We start from the raw sequence: 23,200 nt of genomic DNA on the forward strand, positions 1-23,200 counted from the left end.
CTTTGTGGCTCACTTGGAGGGATACTTCATAACACCTGACTCCCGAATGGTGTCCAACAACCACTTTGGTACTCGAACAAAATGCGGAGCCTCCTGCTGCTGCTAGGGCTCATCTCTAATCTCGGGCTAAACCTCTACAACTAACTGAGGCTGGCTAGCTAGAACAATAGCCTGGGAATCATCCTCATACTCATCTAGTTCTGTAAGAAGTGGTAGCTCCTCAAAACAGTGAAAGCTGGAACATGCTCATCAAAGACAACATCTCTGCTAACAACAACCTCGTTCCGCTTTGGGTCATATAACCTGTAGTCTTTGGAAAGAGAGTTATATCCCACAAATACAAACTTCTGGGATTTCGAGTCAAGCTTCCCCCTCTCCTTCTTTGGAATGTGAACATAGGCATCACTCCCAAAAACACGGAAATGAGAGACATCTGGTTTCCTGCCAAAATAAGTCTCATATGGAGTCATCTTTGGTACTGAAGTCGTCGGAGATCAGTTGAGGGTATGGATAGCCGTATCCATATCCTCTCCCCAAAGTGGACAAGAAAGATCATAATGCTCCAGCATCGTCCTCGCCATCTCCACCACAGTCCGGTTCTTACGTTTAACTACTCCATTCTCTGAAAGTGTTATGGGCTACCGCACCCCCCAAGAGGGAACTCCACACATCCACCGTTGGAAGAAGCAATAGACAACAGCTATCGCTGGGTACTTACCAATGCTTCGAGCTCACGTCCCTTGAGGCTCTCCAAGCTCGCTTTTGGAAGCTTCACTCCAATCTCCACCTCCACGTTGTCACCACGAAGTCGCTCACACCACAATGCAAGGCAATCTTCCTCTCACTCTCCAATACACATGCATAGAAGAGGAACATGCACTAGAGTACACACTCTCTCTCTCTCTCTCTCTCTCTTTCAAGACAAAGCAAGAGCTCTCATAGCACAAAGGGGGATTTTGTTCTTTCATTATGAGAAACTGCCTTTTATACATCTAGCCCTTATTCACACTTGGGCGTCCAAAACTTACTAACTAAGGCCTTGGGTGGCCAGTATCTCAAAATGCACAACCTTTATAGTGCCTTTACATAACACTTATTAATGTCCTCAATTAGAGGAGCATCTTTGTTAATCCAAAATGGGATTAATATCCCCCCCTACTTAATGTAGATTCTGTCCTCAGAACCTCTTACCTAGGTCGAAAGACTTGGTCACCGAACTCATGTCTGTAGAAGTTTCGACAGGATTGAAGCTTTTTAAGGATTCTTCTGAATGCGGAGTGTGATGTCCAGAACCCGGTGTCTACCATATCTTCGAATGTGACATACATGTAACTTGGTAGACACTTGAGGTGATGATAATAAAGCATCATGCCTCGTTCATTGGGGCCTCTGTTCATGTCGAAGCAAAGTTGTTCGGCATCAAATCCATTATACCATTCCTTTGTTTGGTTGACCAACAAGCACTACGATTGACTTCATGAATCTAACAACAACTACTATGTTCGGATCTAGAATTCTTCGCCACGCTCGTATCCATGTGAGCATTTGTTGCCTTTGACTTGTGATATCTTGGAATGTCGATGGCAAAAACTGTGGGAAGTTGTAACAGACGTGAGAATCTCTTTACTTTACTTCGTGGAACTAGAGTGGAGTGAGCTTTCTTTTGATTGGCATGTAAAGTGGATCCACTCTTTGTGTTGGCAGGGAGCATTAGTACTGAAAACTGTACTCTGGCACTGTGAGATACTCCTTGTGCCAATCAGGCTGTATGCCAAAATCCTTGAGTTGGGGGTTAGTATCATCTGTGTTGATCGTTGTATATTCTTCCCTTGTATGTACTAGATGTTGTTTGGGCCATCTGCGGAAACAATAACTGATCATGAACATTACAACGCAGATTTTCAACAGATCGGCGAGGTGTGGGTTGGCTAGTTTGGTGTGTCCGGCCACATTTTCCCACAAGGTCCCCTCTCCTCCCATTAGTAGCAGCTCTTCCAATTACGGCATTGGGGCTCGGAGAGGGTATGGTACATATGGTTGCTTCCATGACTTCATGGTAGCATAGTAGCAACGGAACGGGAACGGGAACGGAATGAAAGCACCACCAGGGGAACGGGAACGGGAAAAAGGGGAAACGGGAACGAGGGGGAACGGAAACAGGGCAACCTAGATAATTCCTAGAAATGACGATAAATCTTAACATACAATGCTTATTTATATAACCAAATCAGAGACACTAAAGTCTAGTGCACCACAATTTGCATGGCTAGATACTAACACTGAATAGATCTCACAAGTCAAAATAAATTAGCCCACATCATACATGACATAAGTGACAAAAAGCACAAAATGTGGCCCACATGGCACAACCTAGATAAAAGAAACAATCCAAGTCCAAAGTCCAAAGTCCAAGCCTCAAGGTGACATGCAAATAGTAAGGAGATATCATGCATGGCTACTGCCAGTGATGCCATCAAGGAGACTATCATCTATGTCATTCAAGAAAGCCATATCATCAAGACCAACATCTGCAGCATCCAAATCTTCAATCCCATCTTGACCAGGATCTGCAAGTCCATGTGTCTCCTCATCATCCGAGGACTCCTCATCAAGCAATATAAACTTCTTTGGTTTGGGAGAAGCCATATCACCAAGCAAGCGGAAATTAGCACTTACAATTGTTTTGTCCCAAATTTGTTCCTCTTCTTGGATGCAACATGGCCGAACACACTCCATAGCTGCTCAATCGGAGAGGAGCTTGCACCTTGAGACAAGATCCTTACTGCCAATGATTGAAGCTGTGGTGTACGAGCCCCATAATCCTCCCACCATAAAGCAGCCCCTATCTTAAACCTATCTCTCTGTGCATCAACCGATCCAAACCTTCCCAACTTGCTGCGATAAAATCCAAGTTGGTCTTTCACCAACCTTCGTTTATCTGCATCACGAACCTGCCTAGAAAGCACTGTCTCCCAACCATCCATCACCTCATCATCAGCCTCTTGTCCACATCCTTGAACCTCGGGATCCAAGACATACACAGCAGCATGCATAGGAGAATGATAACCATTCCATCGTGCTTCACATAATTCTCGAACCTTTGCATATTTCTCATCAGACAAGCCCATTTGAAACTGGGCTATGGACACATAACAATTCTTTCAATTAAATACCTGGACTTTATGACACACACACAAACAGAATCCTCGCTCCCTCGCTCAACACCAGATTGGCCCCGAAGTCCGGCACCCCATTCGGTATTTATTTATCAATTAATTCAAGGGAAATTACAAGGGTATGATATCTGTAGTTACAAGAGCAATTCACCCCCAAGAAACCCCTGTTCTAAGGAAACTTCGGCAGCATTTCGGTACATAAACCTTCCCTGAACAAAATCCCAAGTCCCTAAGTCCCTGGTCCTCTTCCTTGGCCTTCTACCACTCAAATAAGCCCAAAACAGTGAATTTCAGCTTGCTGTATTTTTTGTACAGACCTGTTTTCAGCTCTGTTTTCAACTCTGTACAACCACCACACTATCCTGGTAGACCCTAGCAAGGTCCCTCTGCAATCTGGCATCAACTGGGCCTTGGAACAGCCCCTGAACAGTCCAAAAACAGCACTGATTTAGTGCTGAATTGGACACCTGCGTGGTGAGGTAACTACCCTCACCTGTTCCTGCTTTGGAGCAGCAGTTAGCTGCTCCTGTTCCTGTCAAAGGAGGCTCTTTCCTCAGTCAAAAAGCATATTCCCCACACAACTGTAAAAAATTCATGAGAGTAGCCCACTAGAGGGGCATTTCCATAGCTGAATATAGGTTAAGAGAGGCTGTGGGGAGCAAGCTCAACCCTCAGTGCATAGAGAACAGGGAAGGGGAAGCTCCAATAGCTCTTAACCTGCAACAATCCACCGGCTTACCTCAAAAATGAGCCCAGGGGGAAGATAAGCAAGCGCCCAGTTTCCTGTACTTAGAAACTGGCCTAAAAGCTGCCACATGGCAGTCATGCAACTCATTTCCCGTTCCAGTCTTCCGGTCTAAAAATCTCCCAATCTGCTAACATTTTGACATCAGTCCTTTGGTGATTATTGATCCTTGCAACATTCCGGAGAGATTGACACGAAGAGATTTCAAATCTGATGACTGTCCAAAAATAGCAGTTTCCCTAAATTCTAGGAGATATGCCCAAAGCATTCCTTCAGGTCATCTGACCAACATTCTCTTTCGTGACCACATCAGAAAACGTAATGTGGTCATGATACAGTGACTTTTTCATTTCATGGACATTCACAAATGTGTATCTACATTTATGGCCAGGCACACTGTCCTGCACCATTCTCAGTGGCCAAGTACACTGTCCTGGTCCACTATTCGTCAAGTCTTCAGTGCCCAATCTTCTGGGATTTTAGGGTCCCAAGGCTCAAGTAAACCATTAGTCGCACGAAGTCCCAATGGTCCACCTTCTCTGGTCATGCAATGTCGAAGCTTGATCCAAGAGATATCTGAGGGTAGAAATCAATAGCAACTAAAGAACAAAAAGAAAAAGAAAATATATGTATTTACTTAGGTAAATACAAGGAAAGCAACTGCAAAAGTTCACCACCTGGTGACATACCCCCCTCTTGAAAGAAGCAAGCGACCTCGATTGCATACCACACATGGTAACGGATGACATAGGACGATAACAAGATTCCCCATGTTATTAATGCCATCGCATGTATCACTTGCTAACGGATGACACAGGGCGATGATAGGAATTCCCCACTACCATTAGTGCCATCGCAAGTCGAGCCTTTCAATATACATGTTTCCGGATGCAACACAGGGCGATAGCACGTGTCCCCGCACTATTAGTGTCACAACACGTATAATCATTCATTGAAGTGTAACAGATACAACTTCAAAGCACTGAAAGTCCATTCATTCATTTATTGACAACAAATGTCAAAACTGTACATTGCCAAACATATGATACAAGTGTAAAGGTCATTCAAAATTCAGGTTGAAAAAGCAGATCATGTCACTGTAGTGTCTAACAGGAAAGCTTTTCTACCTTCGTCTAGTGCAGACAAATGAGTTTCAACTTCATTCACTTGCTTTGCAAAAAGCAAGTACGGAGAAAGATGATTTTTCATTACTGAAGTTATGGCAGAAGCAGAAATAACTGGGACAGACTCTCCTTTCAGCTTCACATCCAAAACATGAGTCTTGTCCCTATGTACAATTGTGATTTTCCTGTTGAAAGCATCCAACATTGCATGTTTCCTATGAGACCATGGAATTCCCAAGAGGACATCACATGGGCATGATATGAAACTCCTCTGTGTCTACATAACTCTGTATATGCATGCGAAGTTTGCCAAGTATAGGAGTGACAGGAACTGAATGCCCAGGGCATGCCAAATCAGCCTGTCCAACTGGTCCCATCTCTTCAGCACGAATTCCCAACTTGGCTGCCAACGCCGGTGAAATAAAGTTAGCTCGAGCACCAGGGTCGAAGAAAATCAGCACTGTAGTATCTCTGATTTTACCCCATGCTCTGCACAATTCTGTCGCATCATCACATGGCTGGTCACCAACTATGTCAGGTACCAATCCTGCACTCGGCATTGTCTTCTTCTTGGGTGGCCCTTCTTTTTCCTCCGCATCTTTTGCTGGCTGTTGTGGACATTTTGCAGCCATATGCCCTTTCTGTTCACAGATGAAACATTTCCCAGCTTGCATCAATGCCTTTCTCTCTTCAAATGACTTGCCATACAGTGGCCTCTTTTGTCCTTTGCCTTGAGGTTCCTTCTTCACTGTGCTCTTGAAACCACCTGAACCTCCCTGAAGCAGTGCATTAGCCATGTTTGCATTCTCAATTAGTTGAGTCATGTTGGAAACATTGGTCTTAATACAGTAATCCCTGATCTCTTTGGGCAAACCACAGCAGTACTTCTCTATTTGCTCTGACAATGGCACTGTCCTGTAAGAAGTTACTGGCAAGAGTGCATCCCAAAACTTCTTATTGTACTCTTCCAAATTTGCACAATTAGTTGCATCCTGTTTGTGCCATGCTGTCATCACATCCACTTCAAAAGTGTTTGTCAGCCATGCAAAAGAGAACTGCTGCTTGAATTGGACCCATGTAGCAGGTGCGTGTCCTTGCATCAACAGTGAGGTCCACCACTGCAATGCGTTAGCTTTCAAGAAAGTAGCAGCCTTTCGCACCTTAGAAGACTCTGTGAAGTTGCCTCCAGTGAATGCTGCATCAAACTGCTGAATGAAAGTCAGCGCTTTCAATTTGTCCTGCATCCCACTGAAAGTTTCAAACTTCACTGCTTGACCACCTTCTTTGTAATCCTTTTGCTTACTGCTCTTGGGGGTCAAGTAATTATAGATTGGCGGCTGTAAGAATGGTAAATCCTTCTGCACTTTCTCTGCACCAGTCCTTGCTGCCCTTTGTCCATTTGGCTGAGAAAATTCAGCCACACTAACAGGTACTGCAGGCATCAAAACTGGGCTGAAATGTGTTTGAAGTCCAGGCTGCACACCTATGTTGGCATAAAGAGGGTTCACATTCTGTAGGCATCAGCCCTGGTGATGCTCTTGGGATCAAACCTGGCAAAGCTGTGGGCGGTCTAGCCATGGCCTGGAAAATAGACCCACCACCAAAATAACCGAGTTGGGCAGCAACCAAAGGAGGAATGGTCGGCAGAACCATTTGTGCAGTACTGCCCTGACCATTAACTGCCTGATCATGTGCCTATGTAACATGCTGCACTGGATTAGCTGCCACCACTGTTGGTGTCTGCTCTACATGCTGTGGCATCCTTGGCACTTGTTCCTGTGCCCTCTCAACTGCATGCTGAGATGATTCAGCCTGGGAATCCCCTCTCCTTGACTGCAAATATCTCTTCATCCTGGGATTCTTCACCAGCTGTTCAAAGGTACCAACCATGCTCAGGAGCTGCGCATGAAATAAATCCTCTTGTTCCTGTTCTTCTACTGACATGGCTGGCTGTGACAATGGCTGTGTCCGCTCAAATGCTGACACTCTGGCACTTGTCATCTCTCTACGGTGTCGGCGGGTAGAAGAGGAACTCTCTTCTGCCGGGAGCTTTCCTTTTCCCTTATTTGCCATGCTGTCTACTGAGCCCTCAAAGGAATCCTGTATCCAAAGAAAGATCTCGTAATCTTTCTCACCTGTAATCAGCTGTACCTCTCTGTGTGCGTCTCTTGTTCACCCAATCCAATCCGTGTCCGGGCTCTTGCAGAAAAGAGGACCCTGTCCCGGCAACGGAACCATGAAACTGGGCTATGGACACCTAACGCAGTAATTCTTTCAATTAAATACCTGGACTTTATGACACACACACAAACAGAATCCTCGCTCCCTCGCTCAACACCAGATTGGCCCCGAAGTCCGGCGCCCCATTCGGTATTTATTTATCAATTAATTCAAGGGAAATTACAAGGGTATGATATCTGTAGTTACAAGAGCAATTCACCGCCAAGAAACCCCTGTTCTAAGGAAACTTCGGCAGCATTTCGGTACATAAACCTTCCCTGAACAAAATCCCAAGTCCCTGGTCCTCTTCCTTGGCCTTCTACCACTCAAATAAGCCCAAAACAGTGAATTTCAGCTTGCTGTATTTTTTGTACAGACCTGTTTTCAGCTCTGTTTTCAACTCTTTACAACCACCACACTATCCTGGTAGACCCTAGCAAGGTCCCTCTGCAATCTGGCATCAACTGGGCCTTGGAACAGCCCCTGAACAGTCCAAAAACAGCACTGATTTAGTGCTGAATTGGACACCTGCGTGGTGAGGTAACTACCCTCACCTGTTCCTGCTTTGGAGCAGCAGTTAGCTGCACCTGTTCTTGTCAAAGGAGGCTCTTTCCTCAGTCAAAAAGCATATTCCCCACACAGCTGTAAAAAATTCATGAGAGTAGCCCACTAGAGGGGCATTTCCATAGCTGAATATAGGTTAAGAGAGGCTGTGGGGAGCAAGCTCAACCCTCAGTGCATAGAGAACAGGGAAGGGGAAGCTCCAATAGCTCTTAACCTGCAACAATCCACCTGCTTACCTCAAAAATGAGCCCAGGGGGAAGATAAGCAAGCGCCCAGTTTCCTGTACTTAGAAACTGGCCTAAAAGCTGCCACATGGCAGTCATGCAACTCATTTCCCGTTCCAGTCTTCCGGTCTAAAAATCTCCCAATCTGCTAACATTTTGACATCAGTCCTTTGGTGATTATTGATCCTTGCAACATTCCGGAGAGATTGACACGAAGAGATTTCAAATCTGATGACTGTCCAAAAATAGCAGTTTCCCTAAATTCTAGGAGATATGCCCAAAGCATTCCTTCAGGTCATCTGACCAACATTCTCTTTCGTGACCACATCAGAAAACGTAATGTGGTCATGATACAGTGACTTTTTCATTTCATGGACATTCACAAATGTGTATCTACATTTATGGCCAAGTACACTGTCCTGCACCATTCTCAGTGGCCAAGTACACTGTCCTGGTCCACTGTTCGTCAAGTCTTCAGTGCCCAATCTTCTGGGATTTCAGGGTCCCAAGGCTCAAGTAAACCATCAGTCGCACGAAGTCCCCTTCTCTGGTCATGCAATGTCGAAGCTTGATCCAAGAGATATCTGAGGGTAGAAATCAACAGCAACTAAAGAACAAAAAGAAAACGAAAATATATGTATTTACTTAGGTAAATACAAGGAAAGCAACTGCAAAAGTTCACCACCTGGTGACACCATTTCCCCTATTTTCTCGATCATTCGGTCAGCCCCCTCATAAACCTTTTCAATGCATGGCTCCCGTCCATCTGCAATCCGCATCAAGCGCATGATCGGCTTCATCATAGCATTGATAGTGTTGACTTCATCCCAAAATGTGAAGTCTTGTATGGTTCTTGCAACCTCTATGCCGGCTCTTGACCGAGAAAGAGCCCATCCCATCCACTCATTGCATACAACCAACTGCTTCAAAGGCAATTGCACTTTGGATAACATCTTCATCATGAGAAAGTTATAACCAAAGCGTGTCTCTGAGTACTTCAGGAGATCCTTTTTGGGCGATCTCTTGCGGAATTCATTCAAAATAAAGTGATGGTTTTGAATGAAGCTTATTATCTCCTTGCCTTTTTGAATGTGTGGATCAACCCATGGCAAGCTGCCAACATCCTTCAATAAGTTGCTCAAACAATGAGCAAAGCATGGACTAAATGTGATATGCGGATACTTGTCTTCAAGCTTAAGACCAGCTGCTCTATTTGTTGCCTCACCATCATCTAAGAACTGAATAACATTCTCTGGTCCAACTTTCTCAATACCTTCGGCCCACTCTTCCACAAGCTGATCTGCAGTTTTTCCAGTCCCAGAAGCATCATGTGAGGAAATGAATTGCATTCTTCCTCGAGAATAAGCAACCATGCCATGAATGGACCTTTTTCGAGTGTCAGTCCAACCATATGCAATAAGTGACACACCATTCTTTGCTCAACTTTCATGCACAGACTCTAAAGCACATTCAATTGCAACTTTCTCCTTTTGCAACAAGGTGGTGCGTAGTGTCTCATACGAAGGAGGCTTGTATGTTGGGCCATACCGTGCAATCTCCTGGACCATTTCAATAAAATATGGAGACCTGGCAACATTGAATGCTACATGATCATGATAAAAGAACCTTGCAACAGCTACATCTACCCTCTCTTTCTTGCGGGGATCTCAAGCTGCTCCCAAGGTTTGCTGCTTGCCGGAACTTGCACCCATAGTCCTTCATAATGTTGTCCATCTCCCAAGTGTACATCTTCCCCATGTCTACTGAAGTAAGATGCATCAATTGCCGGTTTCTTTCGTGCACATGCTTTCTCCTCTTCACTTGGGTACTTTGCCAAAAGCTCTCTACGCATTTCAGGTGTTGTCCCTGGGCATTTGTTCACTTGTGCTTTTTCATTGTTTACATGGCATAGATGTGCTCATAGGCCGACGGTTTGCTCCTCTTGACTTCTCTTTGTTACATTGCTTGCATTTCCATCGTGTTGCACCTCCCTTAGATGAATACCTTTCTAGCCTTTCAACCTCGTTCCACCAAGTAGCATTCGAAGCCGATCGCTTTGAACCCGAGTAAGCCATGATTTCTGCAAATTCGAGCAAAAAGTTGAATAGACTTTCAAAGTTAACCATTACAGAGAAATGAGTCCTTTTTTTTCTTTTGTTTAATGGGGAGAGACTGTGCAGTCCAGATTGTGACATAGGTAATTTTTAAAACACCAAAAGTTCAAACAAAGAAAGAGAGAGAAGAAAGAGAAAAGCTTGCTGCCTTGCCTTCTAAAGATGTAAACTGGTGAACTTGAGTCTTGATCACTTGGGCCCAGGCAGATTGCACTGTTGCTGCTTGCAGATTGGTACCAGGCACAATGTTGAGAACTTGAGTATACTACTGTAGTTTGTTGTGGACTTGTACTATGTAGTATGTAGACTGTAGTAGAATGAAGTCACTAGTGTGTACACTCAGCATTGTAGTATGTACACGGCAAGGGCTGGGGGCCTGGACTCTGGAGGCTGGGGCGACTGTAGTGCTTGGTACAGAACAGTACGGGCAAGGCCTGCAGGCGACAGCAGTACAGCCTACATGGCCACGGTGACGGGCAGGCTGTAGGTGACTAACGTCGGGCAAGCTGTAGGTCGGCCGACAGCGACCACAGTACGGGCGTGAACTTCCGAAAAGCGACGGGCGTCGGGCTTCTAATTTTTTTTTTGAAAATCCACGTCATCGTTCCCACGTGGGGGAATGGCAGCCCAGCGTTCCATCTCCCGTTCCACCAGCGTTCCACGGTCGTTCCCTGGCGTTCCACGTACGTTTCACCACCTCAACGTTCCTCATCCCGTTTCCATCGTTCCCTTCGTTCAGGCCATGGGGGAACGCGTTCCACCGTTCCCAATGGGGGGAAACGGGGTTCCCCTGCTACTATGCATGGTAGAGTAGGCATCCGGCATGATTCTTCGGGTAGGCCCAAACGGTGCAATTTGCATTAGCACTTTGAACATTAGTTTAGGCTTCAAGAGGGGATTTCCTACCCGAATAATGAAGCTCTCGTACTCTGCAGCTAACAAAGACTCAATGACATTGTATCAAGAAAAGCTTGTATGTCATCTTGAGGGGGAAGATCACGTACCTCATCGAGCTGTCATGGTGGAGATAGAGTTGTTGCCAGCAACTCCTCGGGGACGAGAGGGTTAGTGGGAATATTAACTAGGATAGAAGAGCAGCGAGAGAAGATACAATCAGCCTTTGTTTTGTTAGTAGGAGATACACTAGGAAAGGGATTTAATGGCTTATTGGAGATGGAAGTAAACACTGGGTAAGTAATAGATGTTGAGGATCCTAGTGTTTCTTCTTGTCCTTCTCTTGAAGTAGGTGGTGGTTGGGTGGGCTTGTTAGTCTTTATAAATTCTTGGAGGTCTAGGATTTCTTCTGTGGTTATATTGGGATATTCAATATGTTCTTTATCAAAATTATAAACCACAGTGGTGAGCATTGCCTCCAAGTGTTTATGGATGTTTCGATAAAGTTTTATAATACTATATGGATGATGTAATGTTGATTCAGAGAGATTTAGATGTTGATGAGTATTATAAACTTCAATCCATCCTGGCTGATTACCCATTGGTAGCTACGTGCAATAACTTTGTAGTCGGCTGGTGTCAATGGTATGTCATCTGGTATAAACAGGTCGAGTGTATCGACACTGTCATCCAGGATGGCCGATTGTTGCAGCACCGGACGCTAACTACGAAGGTTGAGCACTATTGGGAAGAAGAAAATGTCGGCTGGGTTAGTAAGTACCAGATCTCCTCTAAGGATTCCCATTACTAAGGTGGGATTTGCATCTCTTTTCTTATTCTTATGTATAAGTGTTAGGTCTTCTAAACTGAGGTCGTCGGTTAGGTTAATTTCGTAATGAAGAAGAGAGAGGGTTAGCGTAGATAAAAACAAAGTGAGAGTTTGAGGGGCTTGAGGAGTCACTGGCAACGAACCTATCTTTGAAGCTCTCTCGATGAGGAGTTGTAGTTCATCGGGTTGATCATCCCTTTGAGGTCGTTGTTGGAGTGCAAGTCTTCGCTCCAGTTCCCGGATCCTAGAGTCTTTGTCGTTAAGGAGTGTTGAAATGGCTACCTCACGGACCTCCCGAGTAGCCGCTAGCTCCGTGTATTGTCTTTCGGCTTCATCTTTGGCTATGCTATGGGTTGTGGTTTGAGCTTTAGCCTTGTTGACCTACTGCAGGTGCTCGTGCCAAGACTTCGGTGCTATGGAGTTGTTGGTTCACATGTTCAAGCACTTGTTGGTGGCTTACCAACATTTGATTCATCTCTTGTGTCTTGGTGCTAATAACCTCATTGACATCTCTAATCTTCTCTGCATGTGCCTTGTTCAGTTGTTCTCTTTCTGTCTGTAGGCTAGCCACCTTTTATTGAGAGGCAACAAATGCTTCCTTGAGCTCTTGGATTTGCTGGGTGTACCCTTCTTCTTTAGCCTGGAACGTGGCATGTGCTTCCCTTAACTGCTGTGTGTGCCATACCTCTTTCTCCTTGGTGTGCGCCACTTCTTTTTGGAGTTGTTCCTTTGCTTGATCAACTTGCGCTTTGAGCTCATTATTTTCTTTGGTTGTTCTGACTATGGTTAAGCTTAGTAGTCGATTGTGCCCTTCCATGGTTTGAAGCCTTGCTTCCTGTTCTTCGGCTGCCTTTAAACCCTTAATGATTTCCTCCTTATGTGTGGCATCAACGGCAGCTAATTGATCTTGAAGAGATTGCACCTGTTCTGTTTTGTCTCTGAGCCGCTGCCACAATTCTTCGTGTCTGTCATGCAGTCGATGAGTTGTGAGAAGGTGACAATGCCACACTCTTTGTTCCTGTGACCAAATAGAGGAGCTGGAAGAGGCCCTGCCTTCTGTTTCATGAAATTGAAGTTGAAGCAAACTGTCAAGACCTTCCATGGTTTCTTCAAGAAAAGTATCTGCATCCTTAGGTATATGTAAACGATCTAGGAAGGAGCTTGTGCCTAGAGTGCCTTCAAAGTCCAGTCTCCTTCACTTGTTGGGGTTGGGGCTTTCCTCTGTCCTCTTGCGGTTGTCCGTTGTCTACCACGCCCACAAACGCGAGATTCTTTCTGTCACTGCGGGTTCAGATCTCTTTCATCGTCTGCGGTGGTTTGCAAGCCAAAAGAGAATGAAGGAGAGAGGGAGGACCTCCAAGCAACTGCCCGAAGCAAATGGGGAAGGTGGTGTTTGTAGAGCCGACTCTAGAGCTATGGTCTCGGAGGGTAACTGTCCTATTAAGCTCATGCTCTTCATCCCCAATTTTGTGTCAAGTGTGGTTGTTACCTCTAATGGTGCTTGTTGTTCCTCGAGAGCTTGTTGATACAAGGCAATGTCTTTTGTGACCTCCTCGTGCAGGCACTTGGTCTCCTCTTTCACCAAATAGAGGAGCTAGAAGAGGCCATGCCATCTGTTTCATGAAATTGAAGTTGGAGCAAACTGTCAAGACCTTCCATGGTTTCTTCGAGAAAAGTATCTCCATCCTTAGGTATATGTAAACGATCTAGGAAGGAGCCTGTACCTGGAGTGCCTTCAAAGTCCAGTCTCCTTCGCTTGCTGGGGTTGGGATTTTCTTGTGTCCTCTTGCGTTTGTCCGCTTCTTGTTCCTCTTGAGAAGCCTTTGGATGTGCGGATGTGGTTTCTTCATTCTTGTTGCTTACATTTGTTTGTGGCAATGGCTATTCCTATTGAGCTTGTGTAGCACCTATCTCATGTGAAGTGGGAAGATCCTGTAGTGGTGAGGTTTTTGAACACAAGGGTGGCAGGGCTGGTAGGTGGTGCCTGTAGAGCCGACTCTGGAGCTGTGGTCTTGGAGGGTAACTTTCCTGTTAAGCTCATGCTCTCCATTGCCAATTCTATGGTCGTCACCTCTAATGGTGCTTGCTATTCCTCGAGAGCTTGTTGCGACCTCCTCAATGTCTTTTGCGATGACCTCCTGTGGGCGCTTGGTCTCCTCTTCCACCTGTTGTAAGCTACCCCTCATCTTTTTAGGCTTTCTTGGTCTCTTACCTTCTTTGATCCCCTTGGCAATGCCTTGTATAAGCTCCTTTGTCTCTTTAAGGATAGCTTGTCCTTGCTACAGCTCCTCTTGAATGTTTGTTGGTGGCTCCATGTCTCCTTGGGCATGTGATATTTCCGCTTCCTTAGTGCCTTTGGGTATGGGGATGTTACCTGCATGGCTTAGAACCTTCGTGAGGAGGTAAGGCTTTGGATTGATGAGACCGGAGATAGTTCTCCATTTCCTTGTGGATATACCATGCCTAATTGTCGGATTTCTCCTCAGGTACTTTGGCGATTCTCATAGTTGTTTCTCATACCGGTACGAATGGGTTCGTACGGTACGATACCGTACGGTATCGTACGGTACGAGTTTTTTTTCTTTCTTTCTTTGAAAAAAAAAATTCCAAATGCTTAAAAAAAATATAGAAACCCTGCTTTATGAAGATCCCAAATGCTCGCAATGCTTCGCAACTTTCGTGTCCACTCAGTATTCCATATGGGGTTGTTGAGAGACCTAAAAAATCTGGCGAGGTAGACTAGTAGTGTACACTTGATTGGTAGGATGAGAGAATCTTGCTACATCACTTGGGGATCCCTGGTATAGGTAGGCTAGACAATTAGATTCTCAAGTTATGTACGAGGGAGAAGATTTGGACATGGCCATTTTGATCTAGAGAGGAGTCCCTAAACTTATCACCCTAGATGCACTCCTCGTATTTGTGCAAGGACGGGTCCCTTAGTCATAAACGCTACACTGGGAGACCTTTGGTATTGCATTACCCATCCAGGTTCTTTTTTGGAGACAACCGGAAGAGACACATATCCATGTTCTGATTTCTCAAGAACTGTAGACTCCTCCCCTCCCAACCTTCCCTCACATTCAAGCTTGAAGCTCCATAGGTTGTAAGTGTAAAAAATAAAAACCGTATTTTATCGTACGGTATCCAAAAATTTCATTTTCGTACCGTGACAACCATGGCGATTCTGTGGAGAGGGATCTTGTTGTACCTGTCCACTCGTTTCACTTGCATGAGCATCGGCATTGCTCGACAAGCTCTTTCATCTGCTTCCTCCCATATGTTCTCATACTCAGCCCCATTGGAATTAAAGGAGACCCTCTTGAGCATGTCCTCCATGGTTATCTGATGTAGTGAGTGCACATGTGACAATGGGAGGGGGCAACTACAATGCATCTCTAATTATGGCTTCTCAGTGATGAGATCCTGCTCTTTAGATCCATCTGGCTTTGTGATGGTCCCTCTTTTTGTATTCTTGTCATAGGATTTGATAAACTCGGCACATAGTGATGGGTTGATTGTCGGAGAAGTACTTCTGCCATCTTTTCTAGCCCCACCTTCTCCAGCTTATAACGCACATCAATGTCTTCTAGAATCTTTAGGCACTCCGGGTTGTGGTATTGGAAGATGATTTTACCTTGATTGGTCTGGATATCTGTTTGGAGCATTGTCCCTTGTAAATCCTATGCATATGGTCCCAGATATGTCAACTTTGTGCCTCCATGTCCCTGCTTCCTTTTGGCGGCCGGTGGTCCTGTTGCGCTAGCTTGGGTGACTGCCAGGTTCCCTTCACACTCTAGGTTAGAGACCTCTTAGGATGCAATCTACAACATTTGTAAAATAGCATCAGTCATTGTTGACTGGTAGGAGCTCGCGGCACATGTGTTGCCCCCCTTTTTTTTGTGTGTGTGTTAGTGATTTCCTAAGTGATGGAGGATGATGGAAAGTGTGTGAGTGTGGTGAGCAATCAACAATAAAGGATGGATGTTTGGAATTAGCAAAAATTCGTGAATTGGTGTTTTCCGTGAAGCAGAAGAGGAAGTCCGTGAGCTGGCAGTGTGTGAACTGTTGATAAGCCGTGAGGTGTTAAGACATGAACTGGTAGTACGTGAAATGTTAGTTCGTGAAGTGTTAAAGCGTGAGCTAGCAGTGCATGAACTGTTAACTCGTGAAATGGCTAGGACGTAAAATGGCTTAACTCGTGAACTAGCAGTGCGTGAATTGTTAGTTCGTGAAGTATTAGAAGCGTGAGCTGGCTGTGCGTAAACTGTTAACTTGTGAACTGGCTAGGCCGTGAACTGGCCTAACCCGTGAACTGGCAGTCCGTGAACTGCCCACAGCTAAACGTTTGTGATGTATGTTAGTGATCTGTACATTCCTTGAGTGATTTATCATTAGTGGATGGAGGCAGGTCATTAGTTTGTTTTTCGTGAAGTAGCAGGAGTGGGTTCGATATCATGAAATAGCAAACTGTTGTTTCACGTTATAAATCTCCCAAGTTTGTTTTGTGAGAAGTGTTGATTGAAACGATGCAATGGATCGAGAAAAGAATACAAAGAGAAAAGAAAAGCCGCAGATGCAAGCTTGATGGATAGTGAGCATGTGCAAACGGTTTTAGCCTAGTCGTATGCTAACCATGATTGAAACCATTCATAGTCAAGCTTAGAGCTCCTACCTGAGAATGATGATCGCAAGAAAGCAGACGATGATGGTGATGTGCTGGATGGACGGGGCGTCGACGATGCTCGCAATCACACAGGCGATGGTGGAGGAGAAACTCTCGAAGAAAAAACAACGAAAGATACACGAAAGAGAAAAAACTAAGTATTTATGATCTAGTTGTCAGCACTGGCAACAATCTTGATTGGGTATGACACGTGTCAGAATACGATTAGCGATGGCTTTTTGACCATTTCACGGTGTGAATTGGCATGAGTCGGTTCACGACGTGAACTAACTTGAAGTGGTTCACGACGTGGAATAGTCCGTTGCGGCTCACGACATGAAACAGCTGCATTCCCTTATGCATGCAATTATTAGTATCCAATGGAGTCCTATATGCTCAAACATTCCAAGGCCACATGATATGCATTAGAGGAGTAGAATTGAACACGTGAAACGTATGAACATGTTTCACGGCATGAAATGCATACCTCTTTACCTTATACCCATTTGGAGTTATTGCTTGGAGCTAGATACTCCTTGTCACCCTCTTTCCTTTTATTGCCATGGGAACTAAGTTTGTACTTTGGAGCTTGTGGGTATGTGTTGTTATAGCCGCTTTAGTTTTGAGTGAGAACTTCTAAGCTTTTCTTTCACCTAGTGGAGAAGTACGTCTATCGAATCCTGGTAAAACGTGCTTGGTTCATAGTCACAAGGGACAGGGGACGGGGACGGGACGAGGGACGGCCATAAGTAGGGAACGGGGGAGGGAACGGCACTCAAAAAATACTTTTTTTAAGTTTTTCTACTCCACACTTATTCTACTTTGGAAGTACATCAAAATGAGCACAAATTTACACTAAAATGGTAAGCTTTTGCGTCATATTAACAAAATACGCCAATCAAAGAGTGAAGGCGTTGACGGTTGATTGTATTTATAATTAAGTAGATACAAAATGAGTCATGACTCAAGAGTCAGGACTAAGCCTTAAGGAGGCAGAATACATGGAAGGACTCAAATGAGTCAATGACAAAAAGTGCTAAAGCCTAGAGGCTAGAGGCTAGAACTAAGTAGTAAGACCATGAATCATGATCCATGAATGATCATCTACGTGAAGTGCTCGCCTCATGGTCATGGGTAGCTTATGCCAAAGGAGCATCAAGCTCATCCTCGCTGGCATGCTGCTACTGCACCTCATCCTCTTGTTGCTCTTCTTGCTGACTCATCTCCCACTCGGTGAAGGGATCTGCCTTCTTGGTCACGCTCTTGCAAAGCATTCGCAAGTTCGCGCTAACGAAGACAAGGTCATTGGCACGCTCTGCCTTAAAGTCAGTTCCTCTTCCTAGAGGCAATCAAGGTGGTTCCAAACGTAGTGAACGATACGTTTAGTACGTTTGGAAAACGTGCTGAAAAGATTCCAAACGTAGTGAACGCTGCCCCCGATATATATTGTTGGAAATAAGTGCTCACTAGGAGTACTTTTAGTCTTGGTCATCTCAGTGTATGCCACGTGGCACCTCTATAATTGTCCCATAAGTCACTCTACTCTATCTTGTACTTCTCACCTATATATTGTGGGTGTCACATCAATGAAAGTATCAATCTTGTGTCTTGTCTACACTTATCTCAAGGTATGTCTATGTTTTGTGTTTCCTTCTAGTTATGCTCTCATTTCAGTTTTAGTTTTATCTTTGTCTCTTTCCCATTTTTCATATCATGGTATCAGAGCAGGTTTATCCTGGCTCCCCTCATCTTTGCCTCTGTTTCCTGTAAGCAACTGCCCCTCTTCTCTCTCTTGCTGGTTCAGAACAGGCCGCCGCTTAGCTGGGTGTTGCCCCCCCTTGCTCTTGGTAGTCGACCTGCTGTTGTAGCAACCCGCCGGCCTGAACTTGCTGTCCGCCCTGTTCAGGCTCATACAGCTCTACTGTTCTCTCTCTTGGAGCTGCTGCCCGTCATATTGGAACTGCTACAACCCGCTGTACTGTTGCTGCTTTGGCTGCCTTCTTCATCAACTCAAGGGTATGCATCATCTAGAAGCAGCTGCAGATCGACTTTCCTCCTGTTAACGAGCTATTTGCTGCATTCAGTTCTGCCATCATTTCCTCTTGAAGAGTCTACAAGGTACTGTGCATTGTATCCTTCAGTTTGCTGGTCAGTCCTTTTCTTATCCTCATATCTGCAAACTGCTAGTTCCTCATGCTTCGATGGGCTGTCACATGCTATGGCCTTGACAAGTGGTGAGAGAGCCGGCTTCTAAAAACAGTTGGATCTCTTCTTTCATTCATTTCTGCAATCTTGTAAGGGAATAGACACTGCCCTTGCATTTTAGCAAGAGGTAAGACCTTCCCACATGGCCTCTTCTACTCATTCTCTCATGTCTATCGACAAATTCAATGGGTCCAACTTTCATACTTGGCAAATCAAAATCAAGTGCCATCTTATGAAAGAAAGTCTTTGGGATGTTGTTCACCATGCTGCTCCCGAAGATTCCGACATTGAGCAAGTTATCACTTATGCTCCCACTGCCAAGAATGACAAAGCCTATGCTATCATCTTGCTCGGTCTTGGAGATGATTACATTCATCACATCTCCGACATACAGTCTGCTTCTCGAGCATGGATCACTTTGGATACCCTTTTTGGACCCTGCTCTAAAAACTCTAAGATTGCACTTATGATCTCATTCTTTGATCTATATATGCAGGAGGGAGCTACTATAGCCTCTCATGTCAATTATTTTCGCAGTCTTATGGTTCAGCTTGCATCAGTGAAGTCTCCCATCTCCGAAGATATTGCTATTGCTGTGCTTCTCAAAAGCTTACCTGACACCTATGCTACTCTTGTCACTACCTTCAAGTATCACAATAATCCTACTCTTGAAGGTATCATCAATGCTCTCCAAGAAGAGGAAAGAACTCAACAACAAAAAACTGACACTGCATTTTTAGCAAAGAAAGGAAGTTCTAAGGTAAGAAAGCCTTGCACCCATTGTGGAAAAACTAATCATATGGAGAAGGACTGCTTCAAGGCCCATCCATGCACCATTTGTGGCCGTGATAATCACCGGGAGAAGGACTGCTATTCTAAAACCTCTACATCAGCCCCTGCATCTACCTCAGCCCATGTTGCTGCAGCATCTCCATCAGCAGATCTTGCTGTTCATTCCTATGATGAGGAGTGGGCTTTCTGATTACTTCATCTTTCTTGTCTACCACTTTGACCACCGATGATGTAGGTCAAGGGGTTCTATGTCTTACTCATTCTGCTTTAGGACCTCTCTCTTGTCCCTACTCGAGAGGCAGAGATTGCCCTTGAGGAGGGGATGTCTTCAAGGTCCATCTGTTTGTCTACAGTCAGTCTTCTGTCTATCTAGTCTTGTCTGTCTGTCTATCTGTTGTCTGTCTATCTGTCTATCAATCTGACTGTGTCTTGTTTTAGATCCATCTTGTCCCTATCCTTGTGGACCCATATGAGGATATCACTTGAGGAGGGGTGTCTCAGGATCTTTGTCTGTCATGTCTTGTCTCTGAGTCTATAGGTCTTTATGTCTATCTTCTAGTCTTGTCTTTCTGTCTTTCTCCTAGTGTCCACTTAAGGAGGGTGTTGGAAATAAGTGCTCACTAGGAGTACTTTTAGTCTTGGTCATCTCAGTGTATGCCACGTGGCACCTCTATAATTGTCCCATAAGTCACTCTACTCTATCTTGTACTTCTCACCTATATATTGTGGGTGTCACATCAATGAAAGTATCAATCTTGTGTCTTGTCTACACTTATCTCAAGGTATGTCTATGTTTTGTGTTTCCTTCTAGTTATGCTCTCATTTCAGTTTTAGTTTTATCTTTGTCTCTTTCCCATTTTTCATATCATATATATATATACAAAATTTATAGTTTACGAAGTCTGAAGATTCATCAATGAACATTAAAGCACTTACTAATACAATACAACCTTTAGTTTCAATTTTGCGGGAGGAAGAGAGAGAGAGAGACTTGAGCGTGTGCGGGAGAGAGAGAGAGAAAGAGAGAGAGAGAGAGAGAGAGAGTTGAGTGCCGCATAGAGACGCCCGCAGGAGAAGACTTGAGCGCCACACAGAGACACCGCACAGAGGCTACCACACGCACGTAAGGAAAGCGGAAAAAAAAACGACGTTGACTTGCGTCCATTTTTTAACCTATAAAATCAAAAGTACACGTTCACTACATTTCCAAACGTTAGTGAACGTTCCAAACATTTGCAACGTTTGGATTACATCCGAACGTAGTTTGGATGCAACTATGGAGGCAATGTGGCTGTAGGTGCTCCAAAGTTGCTCCAAGCAAGAGGAGCTAACGACCTGGCTAAGTATGCAGATGGCAAGCTGTTGTAGCTCCGGTCCATCCAAACCAAAGTCCTCCTACCATAGAGCAGCACCAACTTTGGAGCGGTCGATCTGTGCATCATGACAGCCATAGGAGCCATGAAATGACTTGTACATGGAAAGCTGGTCCTTGATCTTGCGCCTAACCGATGCATCGGGCACAAGACGGTCCAAGATGATCCTCCATCCAGCGCTCACCTCCCGGTTGCTCTATTGCTTGTTGCCTTGGAATTCTGGGTCCACCACATAAGCTACTGCATGCAATGGAGAGTAGTAGGAATTCCACCTTCCTAGACACAAGGCATGGATCTCCTCGTTTTTGTCTTCGTCAGGCACAAAGTCTTTCAACTTGTCTATCATGCGATCCATGGCCTCGTAGACCTTGCCTATGCATGGTTGCATAGCGTCTACAATCCTCAATAGGTGGACTATGGGCCTCACCATAGCATCCGTGGTCTTCACACGCTCCTACCAAGAGGCGTCATCCACCCGCAACCTACACTCTTGGCCAGTGTTTGTACGGGACTCTTGCATGTCGACAAACTCGTCGCTAAGGAAAAGCCTCCTCAAAGCACCGCTACAATCCTTCAATCGGCCCAACATGAGGAAGTTGTAGGTAAACCGGGTGTCATAATATTTGAGGGGAGAGAGAGAGGACCTCTTGTTGAACTCATGCCGAAGTCTTTGGTAGTTGAGGACAAAGGAGACCATGGTGTTGGCCTCCTCAATGAGCGGGTTGATCCATGGCAATGCCCCTATGTCCTTGAGGAGGTTGTTTAGGCAATGAGCAATACAAAAGGACACCATGACAGGTCCATACATACCTTGGAGGATAGCTCCTGCCGCCCTATTGGAAGGCTCCCCATCCGCAACAAAGCCCACTACATGCTCGGGGCCAATGATCTCCATGGTGGTGGCCCACTCCGCCACAAGCACATCTGCGCTCTTCCCGGTGCCGGATGCATCATGAGATGAGATGAAGTACATCTCTCTGCGGGAATATGCAACCACGCCATGAATACTCCTCTTGCGGGTGTCGCTCCATCCATCCACAATGATGGAGACTCCGTTCCTCTCCCACTCGTGTTGTCCTTCTTGCCGCTTCGACCGCCTCGTAAACGGCAAGCTGTCAAGAAGTTCCCATCTCTTCTTGGGCGTGACATTCGTTCAAAACCTCACCTCATGCCCACTCTCATGCAAGAGGTGGGCTCACACTTTGTCGGCGCCACCCGTTCGCCTGTACGGGCAAAGCTTGCATGCCTATGGCCGAGAACCGCCTCCTTGAGCGGATGGGGTGTAGTTAACCTCCTCCCACCATGTCCATGCGGTTGTTCTTCTACGGGAAGCCCCGGCACGTGAGGAGGATGCCATGGTTGAAGATGGCTTGAGCTTTGAGGGAGAGAGACTAGAGACTAGACTCTAGAGTCTAGAGTTCTTGTGTGAGAGCCTAGAGGCTTGGAAGTTGGAAGACTCAAGAGGCTTGAGGGAGAGGTGAGAGAGAGAGAGAGAGAGTCTTTGCTGCTTGAAGCTTGAGGGTTGAGCAATGAGCAAACTTGCAAAGTGCCAAAGACTCAAGACTCAAGAGACTAGAGAGAGAGAGTTGCTTGAAGCCTTGAAAGTCGAAGGGGTGTGTGTGTGTATGTGCTTGGAGCCTTGTAGCCTTGTTCTTATATAGATATTAGATAGGCAAGAGAGAGAGGCAAGGGCCAAGCCTCAAAGCCTAAAGGCCAAGGCAAGAGAGAGGCAAGGCCCAAGGCCCAAGGCCCAAGCCACAAAGGCCAAGCCAAACGGCATCCCCAAACGGCCATAAACGGCTAGAAACGGCCAAAAAATACGGGCAAAAAAACAGTCAGGATAGGGCTCAACGATTCCCTGTCGTCCCCCCACAGCGTTCCCTCTCCTGCAGCCGTCCCCATTCCCGTCCCTTGTGAGGGATGCCTCCAGGGGGACGTCCGACCGTCCCCTGCCGTCCCCGTTTCTGACGCGTCGCGAGACAGTGTCCCGGCATTTCAAGCTTTCGTCCCCTGTGACTATGGTTTTGTTTCATGTGCATGTGAGTGCACATCTGCATTACCTTGTTCCATCACTTGACTCAACTTGATCTCTTTGATGGGTGTTATTGGAGAAGTCGTACTCCTTTGTTTACTTGATTGAGCGGTTTTCTTCTTCCAGACCAATTTCGGTACTGCCTTGACAACTGATTTAGTTGGGACCTAAGTTTGCCTGTGTTTATGGCTCTCGTCTGTTCTTTTGGAGGTACATGCCGCATTGGATCTTGGTTTGGTTTT

The 23,200-nt window shown here is 45.4% G+C and overlaps 2 protein-coding genes across 8 annotated transcripts in view; one reads left to right on the plus strand and one right to left on the minus strand.

Annotated features, from left to right (window-relative positions):
- Positions 1–23,200, plus strand: part of LOC147628314 (histone-lysine N-methyltransferase SUVR4-like) — a 134,499-nt gene that overhangs the window by 53,378 nt on the left and 57,921 nt on the right. The gene's annotated exons all lie outside the window — the stretch shown is intronic.
- On the minus strand, positions 4,350–8,673 carry LOC147628315 (uncharacterized). The gene has a single exon (XM_086813410.1). The coding sequence runs from the start codon at positions 6,485–6,487 to the stop codon at positions 5,291–5,293; it is 1,197 nt and encodes a 398-aa protein (XP_086669536.1). The 5' UTR covers positions 6,488–8,673; the 3' UTR covers positions 4,350–5,290.

This window comes from Cibotium barometz, chromosome 19 (assembly GCF_041138505.1).
Source record: "Cibotium barometz isolate CiBa-2024 chromosome 19, ASM4113850v1, whole genome shotgun sequence".
Classification (NCBI taxonomy): Eukaryota; Viridiplantae; Streptophyta; class Polypodiopsida; order Cyatheales; family Cibotiaceae; genus Cibotium; species Cibotium barometz.

Excerpts from the sequence above, each read along its gene's own strand:
- LOC147628315 (XM_086813410.1), bottom strand. The coding sequence starts at position 6,487 with ATGCCTGCAGTACCTGTTAGTGTGGCTGAATTTTCTCAGCCAAATGGA.